We start from the raw sequence: 18,985 nt of genomic DNA, 5'->3' as shown, positions 1-18,985 counted from the left end.
AATATTGGTAATATGAAATCACAGTTGTAATAATTTCTTAAGTGTAAGTAAAAATAAATACGTTTTAGACCCCTAACTAGAGTTGCCGGCACGTAACTCTGTTTGTTCTACATATCTCCGTTCATATTTCAGATACGGACATGGTGCTGTATCAGTATATATATCACGATGACATATCACAATGTTGAAAAGCAAGACATCGCTCAGCCCTCCTTGCAAAATTGAGAAGATCCTCTTGGGGGCGCCAAATTGGCCGCCATTTTAGGAAAGATTAAGAAGTGGGTCCATTTTGTGTGGCTGTTGGAAGAGGGCGGCGCTTGAGGTGCTTCCAAGGGCCTGGCACCGCCATATTGAAGCTGGAAGCCTATTAAGGGCTTGCCCACACAAAGGGGGAAGATGCATAATTGAGAATATCCACTTGGGGCAGCAAAGCTTCCCATAGACCGCAGCCATTTTAGGAAAGATTACAAAGTGCATCCATTTTGTGTGGCTGTTGGAATGTGATGCTAGGGCTCTTGGAGGCTGCTGCAGCCCTGGCACTGCCTTCCTGAAGCTGGAAGTCTAGTAACTGCTTGCCCAGTTTTGGGAAGCAGGGAAGGGCTCTAGGAGGTTGCCAGAGCCCTCCAGTTTTCTTCCCAGAGCCAAATCAGAGCCTGCAGTTTTTAAGCAAGAGTCACCCTGCCTAGGTGGCACAAAATTTGGGGCTGTTGCATGAGCAGGAAGCCCTTTCTGCCTCCCCTCCCCAAAGCCTGGCATGTTACTGTGGTTCGCTTGGCAGCCTCCACTACTCTGGTAGAAAAATAAATGAGTTATTTAATGCTGAATTTAAAACAATAAAAATTATTCTTGCCCTATTTAAGCCTCTTTCTTCCTGTTGCCCCCCCATCTGTGTCTCCCTTATCTCTGTTAGGGAACTTTCTCTCACCTTACCTTTGACATCTACGCTGATAATTTCTTCTACAGCTTTTATTTTAGAGAGAATGTCTTATTTTAAAAATTATTGGTAATATAAAATCACAGTTGTAACAATTTCTTAAGCATAATTTAAAATGAATAAGTTTTAGACCCCTAAGTAGTATGAGTTGCCGGCACGTAACCCTGTTCGTCTCTACATATCTCTGTTCATATTTCAGACACGGACATGGTGCTGTATCAGTATATATCGCGATGACATATCACAATGTTGAAAAGCAAGACATCGCTCAGCCCTCCTTGCAAAATTGAGAAGATCCTCTTGGGGGCGCCAAATTGGCCGCCATTTTAGGAAAGATTAAGAACTGGGTCCATTTTGTGTGGCTGTTGGAAGAGGGCGGTGCTTGAGGTGCTTCCAAGGGCCTGGCACCGCCATATTGAAGCCGGAAGCCTATTAAGGGCTTGCCCACACAAAGGTGAGAAGATGCATACTTGAGAATTTCCACTTGGGGGCACCAAAGCTTCCCATAGACCGCAGCCATTTTAGGAAAGATTACAAAGTGCATCCATTTTGTGTGGCTGTTGGAGGGCGGTGCTAGAGCCCTGGCACCGCCTCCCGAAAGTGGAAAGTCCAGTAAGTGCTTGCCTAGCTGTGGGAAGGAGGGAAGGGCTCTAGGGTGCTGCCAGAGCCCTGGAGTTCCCTTCCAAGAGCCAGAGCAGTATGGGCAGTTTTCTGCACAGGGTGCCCAGCTGAGGTAGCACAAAATTTTAAGGATCCTTTTTATCTGCCCTTGGAAGGGCAACACAAGGACTCTGGGAAACTGCCAGAGCCTGAACAGAACCTTCCCACAGCTGAGTAAAACAAATGCGATTGTAGCTTTGCTGTAGTGCAGAGCTTTCCAAACTGTGTGTCGCAATGCGTAAGTGTGTCCTGCCACCCGAACACTTGCCCCCCCATTTTCCTGGGGGGTGGAAAGGGATTCATTTAACCTGTAGTTTGCTACTGTGTCTCAAAATGATGTATGTCTAAAAAGTGTGTCCCAGACATGAAAACTTTGGAAATCTCTGTGTGTGTGTGTGTGTGTGTGTGTGTGTGTGAGCGCGCTCTATTTATTTACTTCCCTAAACTGGGGTTATTTCAAAAAATAACCCTTGCCTGGTTTTTTAAGCCTCATTCCTCCCTTGTCCCCTTCCTTCTGTGTGTCTCCCTTGTGTCTCTTAGGAAATATTCTCCCACTTTAACTTTGAAATCCAGCCTCCTAATTACTTTCACAGGTTTGATTTTAGAGAAAAAGTCTGAATTTTAAAATTATCTGTACCATAAAATAAAGGTTGTAACAATATGTTAAAGGTAAGTACGATTTTATAAATTTTAGATCCCTAAGTAATAGCAGTTCCCAGCACATCATCCCTTCCATTCGCCTCTGCATAGTCCCATCCTTATTTTAACCAGTGTTTTGTTGTTGTTTCGTCACGTCCGACTCTTCGTGACCCCATGGACCAGAGCAGGCCAGGCACTCCTGTCTTCCACTGCCTCCCACAATTTGGTCAAACCCATGTTGGTAGCTTCGAGAACACTGTCCAAGCATCTCATCCTCTGTTGTCCCCTTCTCCTTGTGCCCTCAATCTTTCTCAATATCAGGGTCTTTTCCAGGGAGTCTTCTCATTAGAGCCTCAGTTTCAGGAAGGGCAGAGGGGAGGAAAGAGCACAAAGTTTATTTTCTTTTAATAACCCCCGTTTATAACCAGGGGTTACAAATTCCACTCTCCATTCATTTATCCCCCTCCCCCCCCCACTTGCAAAGTTGCAATCTCATAAGGTTTAGTTGTGTCAGGGGTTCCGGCAGCACCCAGAACCCTTGTGCCACCCTTCAAAAGGCAGACAATATGTGTGCATGTCTCTGTGTCTTCCTCCTGTCTGTTAGGGAACATTCTCTCACCTTACATTTGATATCTGTGCCACTAATACTAATAAACTCTATTAAACTCAAAAATAACAGTTGTAAGAAAATCTTAAGGGTAAGTAAAAATGTAGAAGTCTTAGATTCTTAAGTAGCAGCAGTTGCTAGCACAGCACTCTGTTGAACTCTACATCATTTTCAGCAGGAACTCAGGAAACAGCTTAGCTCCCCTACCTTTTTAAAATTAAATATATATATATTTTGCTGGGAGGGGGGCTGTAATGGATATACACCCAATGCCTGAGCCAAACATCCACCTGTATCTGTAGTCAATAATGTTGTGGCCATTTCCAATCCAGATCGTTTGGTTGAATTTATTAATCACATCTTCATTTATACATGGGTGCAGGGGGTGCCAACGCAACTGAGTCTGCAATAAATAAACAAAAAGACGAGTTCCCCCAGTTTCCCCCTCCCCAAAAAAAAAATGCTTTGGTTCTATCCGTATTTCAGACATGCTGTCACTGCCTTCCCAAAGCGGAAGTCTAGTACTTGTTTTTGCAGCATTGCGGAGGAGGGAGCTGTTCAAGGACACTACTAGAGCCCTGCAGTTTCCTTCCCAGAGCCAGATCAGTGCCAGTGGGGTGTTTGCTTGTATTTCTGTGTCTCCCTCCTGTCTTTTATGGAACATTCTTTCACCTTACCTTTGGTATATATGCCAGTAATTACTTTCACAGCTTTTTTTCCCTTAGGGAAAAGGTACTATTAACAAAAATTATCTGTACGATAAAATAACAGTTGTAACAATATTTTAAGGGTAAATAATTTGTAAGTTTTACACCCCCAAGTAGTAGGTAAAAGGTAAAGGCAAAGGACCCCTGGATGGCTATGTCCTGTCATTATTGACTATGGTGTTCGCCTCCATATATTTATCTACTTGCCCTGATATGCTTTTGAACCACGGACCTTGCTGAACTGCACCTGCTTCCCTGTTTGCCTCTATATAGCTCTATCCAGGGGTTTTGAGTAGGCACTTGAGGAAATTCAGTTTCGCTGCCTTTTTTAAATTAATTTTTTTTTTTGTTGGGCAGGGTGGGGTTGGAATGGATATACACCCAATGCCTGATCCAAAAATCCACCTGCATCTGTAATCAAAAAAGATGTGGCCATTTCCAATCCAGATCATTGTCCGCTTGCGTTTATTAATCCCATCTTACATTTAGCCACTGAGGGTGCTGCGTGGTGGCACTGCAATAGACAAACTTGGTGGTGAGTTCCCCCACCTATTTTTCCAGAAAGAATGCACTGTTTCCATCCTTATTTCAGACATGCTGTTATATCAATATATCGCAATGTTTAGCTGGTGACATATCACAATGTTGAAAAGCAGACATCGCCCAGCCCTCATTGCAGCCCCTTTCCTTTCTGACCTCCGTTTATGTAGGATGCTCATTTTAGTCTCTCAATCTTCCTGCCTTTCAAGTAGCAGAACCTCATATATGATACAATGCATTGCAAACAGGACCTGTTACACGTAGGACCTGCATTCGTTGTAGGGTATATTCCTCTGGAGGTACTTTTACATAGTGCTATGCTATAGCAGTTATTCAAGATCTGAGGTGCTGCAAAATTTAGAAGATCCACTTGGGGGCACCAAAACTATTGGTCTAACATAGCCCGCCATTTTAGGAAAGATTACAAAGTGCGTCCATTTTGTGTGGCTGTTGGAGGGTGGCACAGAGCCATGCACCGCCTTTCCAAAGCCGGAAGTCTAGAAAGTTATTGCCCATCTTTGGGGAGGAGTGAATGGCTCTAGGACCCTGCCAGAGCCCTAGTGTTTCATTCCCAAGGTTGCACCAAAATGAAAAGATCAATTTTGTCTGCTTTTGGAGGGGTGGCACAAGCGTTCTGGGATGCTGTTAGAACCCTTAACACCATGTAAAGGATATGTGTTTGCAATTTTGAACTAGTGTGTGCATGGGAATAAATAAATGGAGAGTGGATTTCCTCTGCTCTCTATTTACTTTGGTCCTTTTGTTTAAGCCTCTTTCCTCCCTTCTCCCCTTCTGTATGTGCTGGTGTGTCTGTGTCTTCCTCCTGTCTGTTATAAAAAATTCTCTCACAATACTTTGATACCTATGTTACTAATGACTTCTACAGCTTTTATTTTAGAGAAAATGTGCTAATTAAAAAATTATCTGCACTGTAAATTAAGAGTTGTAACAATATGTTAAAGATAAGTAAATTTCTATAAGTTTTAGACCTCTAAGTAGTAGCATTCCATGTAGCACCTGCTTTTGTTCAGGGTATGTTCCTCTGGAAGTACTTAACAGTTAACAGTTTTCAGTTCATCATTCTTGTTCTCCTTTTTAGATAGGGCTATGCTATTTCAGTCATCCAAAAATCAGAGGTATCACACAATTGAGAAGATCCACTTGAGGGCGCCAAATATTGGTCTCACACTGGGTGTGATTCATGCCTGTCCATTTTGACTGGCTGTTGGAGGGCAGCAGAGAGCCCTGGCACTGCCTTCCCAAAGCCGGAAGTCTAGTACAGTGGTACCTCTGGTTAACCCGAAGCACCACTTTAGCTAATGGGGCCTCCTGCTGCTGCCGCGCCGCCGGAGCACAATTTCTGTTCTCATCCTGAAGCAAAGTTCTTAACCCGAGGTACTATTTCTGAGTTAGTGGAGTCTGTAACCTGAAGTGTATGTAAGCCGAGGTACCACTGTAAATTCAAATTCAAATTCAAAATCCTTTATTAGGCATAGCACACCACACATTATCAAACAAACATCATATACAGACTGTATAAAATACGGGCTCAGCGAACACAATTTATCCCAGTCCTATTCTTAACTCCAAAAAATAAATCGATGTACATAGATAATATAATACAACACAGCAACATCACCTACCATTAAGAACCACTAAGTCTCTCTATCATGGCCCATTCTTTCTTCATGGACAGCCCTCAAAAATTCAGCCACTATAACAGTAATTTGATCATCGCTGTCCGCCAGCAGGTCCTGAACAGTTGGTTTTGTAAAAATCTGTCTATTAAATTTTAGGGCCTCAAACAATTGTCTTCTGGCATAACTGCCAAAATCACAGGAAAAGAACACATGCTCCAGAGTATCGGGTTCCTGTTTTCCGCATTTGCAGAGACGCTCTGATTCTGGGATAGCAAAGTATCTTCCTCTCACTACCACCGAGGGAAATCTGGCCAACATAAACAGCCTACACGATGCATGTTTCTTCAGATTTGTCATGTATCCCTTTTGAAAATCTCTACACAAAGGGAGATTTAAGTGGATAGGAGAGCAGGTGCTGTGCTTTGCAACCTCAAGCATGGCGAGGACACTTTTTTCTGTAAGAGTCTTCCTGATAATTTCCCATGTATCTTTGGGATCAGAAATTTCAAAATCAGTTAGAGTGAGCCCTATCGAATCCAATTTTCTCCTGCAAGTCAGTGATAGATTGTGAATTGCACTATCACTTAAAAGATCGTAAAGTAGAGAATTAGGGGATAGGGCTCTATAATGGAGGAAGATCCAATATTTCAAGGTCCTCAGCCATGCTCTTACTGATAAAGGCAATATTCCCAGCTCACAACATATTGTTTCATATTTTACAGAGTTTGCAAGTCCTAATAATGACCTCAGAAGGGATGCGTGAAATTTATCCAACCTCTTGAGGTCACCTGAAATCCACACTGGTGTGCCATATAGAAGTTGGGCACAAAGTTTCATGTCAATCACTTGCAATACAGCTGGAATAAATCTGTTTCCTACTGGAGAAAAAAAATAGGATTTAATATGGTGGGCTGTCACTTTGGCCTTAACTATTGCAGCACATATATGTGTATTCCAATTCATATTATTTTTGAATGTAATTCCCAGATAATTGAGGTGCTTAACTTCCTGTATTAGATGTCCATTAATTATACAGCCTTTTGGGTTCCCTCTCTTTCTGAATTGCATAATCTTTGTCTTATCATAATTAATTTTGAGATTATTGAGAGAGCAATAGTTTGAGAAACTCTTAAATAATTTTTTTAAACCCAAAACAGAGGTACCACTGTAATTGCTTGCCCAGTTAAAAAAAATATAAAGAACAAAAAAGCCCCTTTCCTCTTTCTGTTTTCAGATCATAAAGTTCTTTTTATAGATAATTTATATTCAGTATGGGACTTTGATGCTGTATAGACACTGACACAGAAAACCTCACACATACACTATGTAAATGAATTAAAGTTTACTACCTCCTTCTTTCCCCCTCCCAATCTATCTCTCCACCCCTCCTCCCCCACCTTATAATTGTATTTATTCTGAATAAATATTGCACGCACCTCAACTAACAAAACAAAACACGAGGGGGAGGACACACTACTGTACTAGGCTTATTTATGGAAGTGTTCAAAATGATGAGTTTAAATCTCACACCTCCAAACTTATTACAATGCCTTTCAACTAATCCATTTGATTCACAGACCAAAGGGCAGATATAGAAATTTCAGATCCTGTATAAAAAGCATATCTTTGTGGGATGACTTTGTGGTCCAGGAGACCATTGAAATCAGTTTCTGCATAAATCAGAGAATCCTCATTAAAACTTCTGCTTACGTGGCGCTATACACTGGTCATGCTATCCGGAATATTTAAGGAAGCTGATGCTAATTTTCAGAGGCGTTGCACAGTCAAAGCTACATATTTCCATATGTGGTGGTTTTGTGACATCACCAAACCTTTTCGGAGTTGTGTCTTCAAAGAAATAGCTTGTTATATAACAAAACAATTAAATCAACCAATCTCCTTTATTGGCCTAGAAAAAGTGCATCATATACATGGATCAGAACACAATACAGTTAACGAAACATAGTAGAAGATAGTTCAGGACAAACCTGTCCAGACATTGTGAGGTTCATAGCATCACTCAAAAATATTTCCACATTATCCACAATCTACAATTGTTCAGCAGATAAGACACCCTGGAAGAATCAGTGCAATAAATCTCCTCCTTCAATAAGGGGGCCAAATACTTATCATATATTTTTGCATAGAACGGGAAATAAAACAAAACGTGTGTGATGGATTCGACCTGTTTTGTGCCGAAAGGGCAGTACTGTATCTTTCAGAGTAGGGGATTTTCTAAAATCTACCTTGCAAAACTGCAGATGGTAAGACGTTGAATCTTGCGAGGGAAATTGTAAAGTTGGTGTAAATATGGCATGTCCTGACCCAAATGAGGGTGGAATTATATATAACAAAACAATTGAAATGTTTCCTGCACTAGCACTACTTGGGCTTATGATCCCACCCACTCAAGACTAACCTAATACAGTGGTACCTCAGGTTAAGAACTTAATTCGTTCTGGAGGTCCGTTCTTAACCTGAAACTGTTCTTAACTTGAGGTACCACTTTAGCTAATGGGGCCTCCCGCTGCCGCCATACCACCGCCATGCAATTTCTGTTCTCATCCTGAAGCAAAGTTCTTAAACCAAGGTACTATTTCTGGGCTAGCGGAGTCTGTAACCTGAAGCGTCTGTAACCTGAAGCGTCTGTAACCCAAGGTACCACCGTAATTAGCCATTCTGTTAACAGCTGGCTATATGGAGATAGCCATATGTTGGAAAACTGGTCTTGGGATGAACAATGATTCTTGGTATACCAGAGTATGGTTAATAATAATAATAATAATAATAATAATAATAATAATAATAGGACCCTGCCCATTTGGCTGGGTTTCCCCAGCCACTCTGGGAGGCTTCCAGCAGGATATAAAAGCATAATAAATCATCAAATAAAAAAACTTCCCAATACAGGACTGCCTTCAGAGGACTTCTAAAAATTGTGTAGTTCTTTATCTCCTTTACATCTGAAGGGAGGGCATTCCACAGAGAGGGTGGTACTGCTGAGAAGGCCCTTTGCCAGGTTCCCTGTAACTTCACTTCTCACAGTGAGGAAACTGTCAGAAGACCCTAGGAGGTGGACCTCAGTGTCCAGGATGAATGATGGGGGTGGAAACACTCCTTCAGTCACATTGGCAGAGAAACAACATGTCAGGGCCAAGTGGCAAACACAATCCCTATTCCTTTCTTAACATATGGCAAATGTTTATTGAACACATAAATTGTTCTGACTGTGGCAGCAATCCAACCAACACTCATGGGAAAATGTGGTGTGATTTTTTTGGAGCAATCAAATGCAACTTTATTACATAGCATGACGAAAGTCTGTAATTTTATCAGGACAAGTTATTTGTTGTTTACTGTTGGAAATCGTTTTCTCAAAACGTATCTTCTGTACCATGAAAAATAAATGAAAACATTATTTAAAAGAAAGAAAGAAATCTAACTGTGAAATGGAAAGAAAAAAGCTTAGAGAAAACTCAGTCAAGAAAAAAGCTTAGAGAAAACTCACAGATGGCAGATGGCATCTAAACACCCATAAGACATTTACATAGACAAAACATACAGTATTTGCCAGCATACTGGAGAGATGCAGAGCAACTGGTACAACATTCCCTATAAGGTGGACATTATGGGGAGGAATATTCACTGAAGCCTCCTGCCAACCTAGCAGTTTGAAAGCACGTCAAAGTGCAAGTAGATAAATAGGCACCACTCCGGCGGGAAGGTAAACGGCGTTTCCGTGTGCTGCTCTGGTTCGCCAGAAGCGGCTTAGTCATGCTGGTCGCATGACCCGGAAGCTGTACACCGGCTCCCTTGGCCAGTAAAGTGAGATGAGCACCGCAACCCCAGAGTCAGTCACGACGGACCTAATGGTCAGGGGTCCCTTTACCTTTACCTATTCACTGAAGCAATATTAGAAATCAGAAAGTGCTGTGTAATCAAAGTTTGGGTTATTAACAATTTTTAAGGAAGACCAACTTGCTTTGTTATACAAGGATCATTATTTTCCTTCTGGCGGCAACACTATTACTTATAGCACAGTATTGGAAGAAACATCTGCATATCACACAATGGAGAGAGAATGTAAGAACAATTACCCTAACTGAAAAACTAATGAAGAGGGTACATGCATTGAACAATACAGCTGATGCAGACATTTTATTTGGTATCTCATCATAAAATATTCAAATGAACATCCTGATGACAGGCATCCACCGACCACACACATGGACATATGGCAAAATATTATATATATAAGTCTTCTGTTCAGGGGTGGGAGGATGGAGAATGAGGAAAACTTACTGTTTTGTTTATACATTTTGGAAATCATTTAAAAATTATTATTTTTAATAAAATAATAGTTCGCAACTGTTTGTTGCAGATAGTCAAATTACAATTGAATAAATAGAACCGGCTCCCTTGGCCTGTAAAGCAAGATGAGCGCCGCAATCCCAGAGTTTTCTGCAACTGGACTTAACTGTCATGGGTCCTTTATCTTTCTTTTTTTTTTTTTTAACTAAAGCCCTGTCTCTTCAAGTCTTCATTCCAGATGTCCAGGCAGTGAAATGACTTCCTTTATTGTAGAACCATCAATCCCTCTTGATTCATTTATTTCAGGAGTAGGAACTCTACCAATACATCAGTAGATGCTGGCCAATCCACAGATATCCCTCTAGTCTGAATTACCATAAGCCCCACTATGTGTAAGTCTCCAGATTTCCCAACAAATAATTAACACAGATCTAGATCTGTACTCTGTTGAATCTATTTTGATACCAGTATGTTGGGCCTTCTTGGTTTGTAGCTCTTGGACGGGGTTGCTATATTTCGAAAGGTAAAAATCAGGACACGAAAGTTGTTGAGCATTTTTTGCGGAAACGCAAAAATAAACCCACGACAGTAGTACTAAGAGACACTTACGTATTTTTTGCACAGTGCCCAGAAACACCTTAAGCCACCCACGCCTTGCCCCTTCTGTGTAAACACCTTTTCCTGTGGACTAGGAACTCCTTCCCGACCACCTTCCCAAAGCCTGCCTGATTTTGACAAGGCTGCCTAAGGGATCCTACGATTTTGACGCAGCCCCAGCTGGCACTGTGTTCCCAGAGAGCCAGGCTTCCTGGCACAGCGGAGATCTGGCCTGGAGGGAGGAGTCTCGGGAGGAAAGGTAGCGGCAGGGCACAGCATTTTGTGTGTGTGTGTGTGTGTGTGTGTGTGTGTAAATCCGCACATATGGCAGCCGCGCTCTTGGGCTGCTTTACTCTTGATGCATATCTATATTTCCTCTTTTCCCACTACTCCTCGCCCCGCCCCCCCGAAAACCGCTCTCTAGCACTCAGTTGGAGCAAACAGCGAGGACCTGAGTAAGGAAAACGCCATCCCATTCTTACCTAATGTTGAGATATCATACATAATATGTAACTGGCTCATGTTCTGTCCAAGCAAACTAGAAATGGTGAGCAGGGTTAGGGGTTGGGGTTGTCCTCATATAGTCCTTCTGTTTTTTCCTTCCTTTCTTTCAATGACCAATGTATGAATACAATCTGCTGGAGTAACCCTTTGCCAACAAATATCCAACAGGAAGATTTGGAGGTGCCAAGAGTCCAGTAACAGGAGTCCTCTGTCAAATGTCCAAACCCCAAGGGACCCGAAAAACTTTTATGTCTTGAGCTATCACGTGATCTTTGGATGAAAGGCTGTATTAAAAAAATTAATTAATTAATTAAAGTAGTAATAAACTGCAATCAAATCTGACCAATAATCAGCAGTAAAGGGGTAGATAAAAATGGATTGCCTGTTTCCTCCCCATCCCAAGGATTAACAGTATTCTATCTTGGTCAGCTAGGAAAACCTCTCTGTAATGTTTCTACCCCTTGTAAAAGTTGTTCCTAACCTAATGTTATCTAAATATTATAAATAATGTTATCTAAATACAGTGGTACCTCGGGTTAAGAACTTAATTCGTTCCAGAGGTCCGTTCTTAACCTGAAACTGTTCTTAACCTGAAGCACCACTTTAGCTAATGGGGCCTCCTGCTGCCGCCATGCCCCCGGAGCACGATTTCTGTTCTCATCCTGAAGCAAAGTTCTTAACCCGAGGTACTATTTCTGGGTTAGCGGAGTCTGTAACGTGAAGCGTCTGTAACCTGAAGCGTCTGTAACCCGAGGTACCACTGTATTGAGTGTACCTGAAGAAGTGTGCATGCACACTAAAGCTCGTACCAATAAAAAAATTAGTTGGTCTCTAAGGTGCTACTGGAAGGAATATTTTTATTTTCTTTCGACTATGGCAGACCAACAGCGCTACCTACCTGCAACTAAATATCAGGCGCATGGAGGTGTGGTTCCACTGGGGATATATCAGTGCAGAGGCGGAGCTAGCTGCTCTGGTACCCAGAGCAGCGCACATGCTGTGCACCCGGGGGTGGGGCGATCGTCCCACAGGGGCGGAGTGGCGAGCATGGGGGCGGAACCGCCTGCCGCGACCGTCCCACGGGGGCGGTGCCACCCGCGGCGAGCATCCTAGGGGGGCGCGGCGCCGATGTCACCCCCACCTCAGGGCTGACACCGGGGGCGCCCCGCATCCCCTTCCTTAGCCAGTGCCCTCGTGCTCCGTCCCATAGCTGTCAACCTTCCCTTTTTTTGCGGGAAATTCCCTTATTTCAGCGCCGTTTCCCGCTGCTTCCCGCTGCTATCTCGGATTGTTCGATATCCCGTAGACTGTCCCCGGGACAGGTGAGGCTGCTGATCCCTTATTTTCAAATCCGAAAGTTGACAGCTATGCTGCTGATCCCTTATTTTCAAATCTGAAAGTTGACAGCTATGCTCCGTCCCCTATCCTCCCCAAATTTGATTTCTCTGCCTGATGTCTGTGGGAATCTGTCCGGCTGCCCCCTTGATTTAATAGACATAGAGTTGCAAGGGTTCCTCAAGGATCATCAAGTCCAACCCTTTGAAATGCAGGATTTGCTCCTCCAGTGGAGGAAAGAGTATTTGGAAAATCAATGTGGAGGGGAGGGCAACCTTTATTGGGTAGCCTCAGGCAAGCCTTGCCCTAGCCTACTTCCCAGGGCTGTCTTGAAACTCCACTCCAGACTCTCAGGAAGAGAAAGGGCAGTATAGCAAACCACACAAACCAAATCTCCAGGGTGTGGCGTTTCTGTAGACCGAGTGGAAGAGACAGGGAAGATGATTCTCAGTCCAGGACTAACTGGATGCACAAATTTAAGATGGGGAACACTGTTGGAAGAACTGGACATGGAGGAAGGAATTCATTTCCTTTAAGGGCTCAAATCACCACGTGTATGATTTCCCTGGGCAAGCAGCGCGCTGCCCATCGCCTTCCCTTCCACCCTCTGCGCTTTGTGGGCCTCCAGGCAGAGGAGCGAGCCAAGAGCCCCGCTGGGACCGGGACGCCGCTGAGACTACAGGGTCCCGGGCTCTGAGCCAGCGATGCTCTCGGCGGTCCCCCGAAGCCCTCCTGCCTCGCCCACCGACCACGTCAGGGGCAACTTAAAGGGCGCAACTTGCGCTACGCCCCCTTCCCGGCGTGTTGGCGCACGGTAGGAGGGAAGATGGAGGAGGGTGGCTGCCGAGCGTCCGAAGGAGCCGCGGAGGCTCGCGAAAAGGCCCTCGAGGAGGTGTGAACCGCTGGACCGTCCCCTTCTACGTCCACCAGGCCATTCAGGCTTTCCGGGCCGGCCGCAGCCGGGACTTGCGCCAGCTGCGGGACGTCGTCTATGGTGGGGAGACCAGTTAGTTTTACGAAAGGGGCATTTGAGGAACATTGGCGCTGGGTTCAATAATTCTCAAGGTACAGTGGTACCTCGGGGACTTAATTCGTTCCGGAGGTCCGTACTTGACCTGAAACTGTTCTTAACCTGAAGCACCACTTTAGCTAATGGGGCCTCCTGCTGCTGCTGGAGCACCATTTCTGTTCTCATCCTGAAGCGAAGTTCTTAACCTGAAGCACTATTTCTGGATTAGCGGAGTCTGTAACCTGAAGTGTATGTAACCTGAAGCGTATTTAACCCGAGGTACCACTGTACTTCCTGCTGAGGAATGTGAATGTAAATAACTAATAATAATAATAATAATAATAATAATAATAATAATAATAATTTTATCATTTATACCCCACCCATCTGGCTGGGTTTCCTCAGCCGCTCTGGACAGCTCACAGCATACAGTATATCAGAACATACTAAAACATCAAACATTAAAATATATTGCCTAATAGCCCCGGTTCCACTTATGTCACTATTACGTATTTACATTTATATATCACATTTAATAGTCATTAGGTGTTTTCATTTAAGAAACAGTGAACCTAAAGCAACTTAAACTATAATACAATCTATATCCCTGGAATGTTTGTCATTTGCCTTTAGAAATTAAGGGAACCGATTTTAAAAGAAAAGGCACAACATAAAACTAACCAACAGCACAGAACCCAAAAGGAAGGTCTGAAAACAGCCAGTTGTGATTCTCAGCAAGATGGTTAGGATACATGCCCCCTTAAATGAATGCCTCCTAAAGCCCATCACAGATGGTCACGAGAAGGGTTAGGATCCCCCCACCCACACTTAGCCTCCTAAGTACAGTGGTACCACGATTTATGAACTTAATCCATTCTGGAAGTCCGTTCTTAAACTGAAATGGTTCTTAAACTGAGGTGCACCTTCCCTAATGAGACCTCCCGCCTCCGGTGCCCTTCCACCGTTCGTATTCCGTTCTTAGACTGAGGTAAAGTTCTCAAACTGGGACACTATTTCCAGTTTTGTGGAGTTCGTAAACCAAATCATTCTTAAACAGGGCTGTTCTTAAACCGAGGTACCACTGTACCTGAAAACTTCAGTGCCCTCTTGAAATCTATTTCAAATTGGATGCGTATATTAAGAGAATGAGTTTAATGAGTTTTGGGTATGGCCTGTAGTTGAGTGTGATGGTTTCCAGAAGCCAACCGCTAGGAATGACCTAGCACCTTTGGAGTATAGTTTTAAGAAGCTCAACTACTTTACCACTCATTTTCTTACAGTAATTATTTCTGTATGTCTGTAAATAAAATCTGTACATACTGCATTTCTGCCCTACAAAACAGGAGCCCCAACAAAATATCTGACCACAAAGATGAAGACACTAAAAAGCGATGTGTTTGTGTATATATGGATACTAAGGATATTGTGGATTACACACGAAAAGCAAGCAAATGCGCAGTGACTCCTGGGCCAAAGGGCATGTTGGGATGAAGTTGGCTGTCTGTATATGGTCAGGGGTATAAGGTATGGGGCAGGGCTTTGGTGCCCTGGCCCAAGCCTCATTACACCTGATTTGCTGAACTATCTGATTTTGCTCAGTGACTGTTTGGACTGTCTTATTCTTCTCCAGCTGTGCTTGCACGGCCCCTAGCGGAAGAGAAATGTATTGGCATTCAGCTGCAGATTGTGCAGTTTCTGTCTAAGATTGATGAAGATTGGACCATTGATCCCAAGACCAAGTTAATGCCTTTTGAAGATGCCCTTGTTATTTTGGATAAGATGAAGGATGAACTGGACTTAAACAGTGAGGTAGTAGAAGAAATAAGACAAAAAATAAAGGAAGCGGTAAGTGTTAGCATTTCCTCTTCTGTAGGCACTAATTACTGTTTCTCAGCCTAGGACAGCTGTCTTTAGGTTTCAAAATGCAGTATATTTCAGAAAGGGTTTAATGAAGGTTCTAATTCAATGCCAGGATTAACTCTTGCCTATTTTTCTCCATGCTTAAATTAAGCTTTGAAATAAGTTCACAAAAGTTAGTAGAAGCAAGGAGGCAAGATTCCTATAGGGTGGGATGAAATGAGAGAGAAATGTATGCTCAAAGGTGCCTGAGTTTATTGGAACTCAGCATGTTTTCCTTCTTTGGGAAATGCAGGGTAATCCAGGAAAAATTGGCTTCTTGGCTGACTCTCCTAAGGCATACATTATTCCAATGTTGTTAGCCTACAGATATTTAAGTCGCTTGCCTTACTTGAATTTAAAAATAATTTTCTTTAATAAGTGATCTAATATAACACAATGAAAACCCACTGAGTTGAAAATGTAAAGCAGATCTAGAAAACTGCCAGGGGGTTGCTCCCAAACAGTATCTTCTTAGATTAGGAGCATTCCCCCAAAGTCTTCCTTGCAAACCATTATTTTGTCTTTCTTCTTCAGGCTGTCATAACCTGCATTAAAAACAAAAAATATGCACAAGCCAGAATGATCTTGAATAAACACATGACAAAGGACCCAAGTTCCCAGGTGAGCTTTCAGCAGGTATGAGTTCATGTTGCAATTGTTGTTGTTGAAATGTGCCTCTTGTAGGGTCATTTCACTACAAAGCAGAGTCATGGTTTGTCCTTCCCACATTCTCCAATTCAGTGAGTGTCTTAAATACTTAGGAGTTTATTTTCCTCCTTACGCAATGAGAAAAATTATATCCGCAAGCAGCACATGTTGCTACCGATTGTGCTCTAGTCATCATTACTTTCTTCTTTTTTAATAATAATTTTTATTAACTGGCCAATCAAATCAAATCAAATCACATCACATAAATTCCGAATTACAAAGCCGAATTTTAAATTTTGTTGAGGGGACCCATATTTCAAGATCCGAAGGGGGATTCTGATCATCTTCTTGCTACTGCGTTAATGTCCAAATCAGTCCAAACAAAGTTCATAATTCTATCCAGTCTTATCTTGCTGTTTCCACATCACCTCTTGTTCATATATTTTCTCTTTTTTCTTTATGATCTCTTCTGATAGTCTCCTTAAGCCGATAAACACCCATAATAATCCTGTGTGAATTTTTCCGTTCTTCCAATCCTCAAATCGAGATGGTTTCCATATATCATCGCCTTCATAGATAACATCACTTTTTCCATCTTTAATTACAGAACTGTCGTTCTTAAGTCCCTCTGAGGAGTTTCACCCACAATATAAAAACAGCTCTATTTCTCTATTTCTCCTCCCAGACTTAAGTCCTCCGACAGAACTTCCCAATATGGCGACAGCACTTTTAACTGCGTCATTCCAATGCCCTTATCCATTCCACGCTCTTCTCAAAACATGCTTTGGTTCGAAAGTTTATCTCCACACAGCCTTAAATCCACAGCTTAAGTCCTTAAAACGACATTTCTGACTTGTGTGTGGGGGGGGTCTTGTTTAATCACATAAAAGAAAGGAAGGAAGGTTTTTTCCCCCTCCCCCATCAGTCCCTTTGCCATACCGAGTCTTGGCGTATCTTCTCGTGATTTATACTTGCTCCTTCGACTCTTCTTGTTTTATCAGAGATCTCTTCTGTTAGCAGTCTTTACTCCCCCTTCTTCCTTGAAATATGTGCATTCGCTTCATCCAAATTGTTTCTTTTGAAGTTCTTGCAGCTAGTGGCGCGGATCTGAGACGGCATCCAGGAGCGCCGAAATCCCACAGGAGGGCATTGTGCCTAGTGCCCCCATCCCCACAAATTCGGGGGTGGTATAGGGCACAGCAGGCAAGGGCAGTCCCACCCCACAATCCTGGGGTGGGGAGGCTATTTACTCCCATCACAGCCTCCAAATTACCTCGTGTGGGTCGGAGAGATGTTACTGTCAGCCATCTTCTGATGCGCCCCTAGTGGCCCCCCTAGTCATCATTACTTTCATGCATTAGTGACATTACCTAGACTGCTCTTGTGGTTTGGCTTGTTTTGTTTAAACGTCTAATGACTGCCAAAATTGCTTTTATCTCTGCCCTGCGCTGCAATTTACTTGCAAGTTCTGAAAAACATTTCCCTTTTCTTAGAAAATGAGGTCAATGTTGCAGAGAATCATCCGAAGGAAAAACTTAACTCATCCAGCCATCTTGAACTTCTCCTATGAAGTTTTCCAGCAGAGAATACTTCTGTCTTTAGAAAGCTGCTGGAGTGTCCCCGAGCCCTTTCTCTTAGAGGTAAGCAAGGGTATGGGGTGTTGTTTGATTGTTATAGTAGTGGGAGGACTATAGCTCAGTAGCTGAGCATCTGCTTTGCATGCAGAGGGTCCCAAGTTCAATCCCTGACATCTCTAGCTAGAACAAAAAAATTTTTTTCCTTCCAGTAGCACCTTAAAGACCAACTAAGTTAGTTCTTGGTATGAGCTTTCGTGTGCATGCACACTTCTTCAGATACACACGAAAGCTCATGCACACGAAAGCTCATACCAAGAACTAACTTAGTTGGTCTTTAAGGTGCTACTGGAAGGAATTTTTTTTGTTTTTTTGTTTTGACTATGGCAGACCAACACGGCTACCTATCTGTAACTATCTCTAGCTAGGACTGGGAATGTCCCCTGCTTGAAACCCTGGGGAGCCACTGTCACTCAATGCGTGGCGATAGAAAACTATGTGAGCCAGCTTTTTTTCTTCCTATGTTCCTGTGTGTTGCTGGAGCACTTGAATATCACCCACATTGCCACAGCAGAGCTCTTGCCGTCTAACCACTGTGATCAAAAAAGCACATTCAACACCTGAGGCTTAAGACAGAAGCCTTCTCCCTGGACAAACTATTATGTGTTTGGGAAATATTTTTGTGAAGAGCCAAGTGCCCCACTGCAGAACAGAACAGGACTGCAACGTCACATTTGACATATATCAAGCTTGTAATCTGACAATGTTTTGGACTAGCAATACCCAACAGCTCCAGCATCATGAGGCTGTGCTGCCTGGGACTTAGGGGAGTTGTAGGTAAAGCATCTTCAGGGCACCAGCTTGGGCATTGCTGCTGTATAGAAGTAGAAAAAGAAAAAGAAAGTAGAGAAGTGTTGTCTAGTAACTGTGTTCACACTCTCTGTTTAAGATGGCAAAAAAGGATTTGGACGATCAGATAGACACCGGGCTCAATCCTTTGGAAATGGCCAGCAAGGAGGAAATGGTGAAAGAAACCTCAGAGTTGGCAGCAGCAGATAAACCTGAATCTGTGGGAAGATCTGATGAGACTTTGGAAGAGCCCAGGCCTGAGGGAGGGCTTAGCAATACAGCGGAAGAACAGCCCAAGTCTCTGGAGGGAGGCTGTGAGACAGTTGCAAGGCTTTTGATGGAGGCAAAGGGAGCTGTTTTGGAAGTTGCTAAAGTGGTTGATGAGTGCCAGGCAGCTTCAAAGCCAGAAGAAGAAACCAGTGGAGCTGCAGAGCCTGCTATAGTTGCTGATGCCACTGTCTCAGCAGCTTCCAGTGACACTGACAGGTTAGCAGCCTATGGCCTCTTCCAGTTTTGACTCCTTTGCCATGCT

General features: G+C 43.2%; 1 protein-coding gene and 1 long non-coding RNA gene across 2 annotated transcripts in view; one reads left to right on the top strand and one right to left on the bottom strand.

Moving 5' to 3' along the window:
• The first annotated feature begins 12,476 nt into the window (after positions 1-12,476).
• The window catches only part of LOC310754727 (uncharacterized protein), an 8,109-nt gene continuing 1,600 nt past the window's right edge, over positions 12,477-18,985 (top strand). The window contains exons 1-5 of the mRNA XM_083596883.1: positions 12,477-13,468; positions 15,114-15,328; positions 15,917-16,003; positions 17,524-17,670; positions 18,554-18,939. Coding sequence (XP_083453009.1) covers positions 15,227-15,328; positions 15,917-16,003; positions 17,524-17,670; positions 18,554-18,939 — 722 coding nt within the window. The 5' untranslated portion in view covers positions 12,477-13,468; positions 15,114-15,226. The remainder of the gene's footprint in view (positions 13,469-15,113; positions 15,329-15,916; positions 16,004-17,523; positions 17,671-18,553; positions 18,940-18,985) is intronic.
• The window catches only part of LOC310754741, a 27,663-nt gene continuing 24,070 nt past the window's right edge, over positions 15,393-18,985 (bottom strand). Inside the window, exon 5 of the long non-coding RNA XR_014543980.1 lies at positions 15,393-15,927. This is a non-coding gene — a long non-coding RNA (uncharacterized lncRNA). The remainder of the gene's footprint in view (positions 15,928-18,985) is intronic.

This window comes from Podarcis filfolensis (assembly GCF_964270895.1).
Source record: "Podarcis filfolensis genome assembly, chromosome: Z".
Classification (NCBI taxonomy): domain Eukaryota; kingdom Metazoa; phylum Chordata; class Lepidosauria; order Squamata; family Lacertidae; genus Podarcis; species Podarcis filfolensis.
This window is presented reverse-complemented; position numbering and strand designations above follow the sequence as displayed.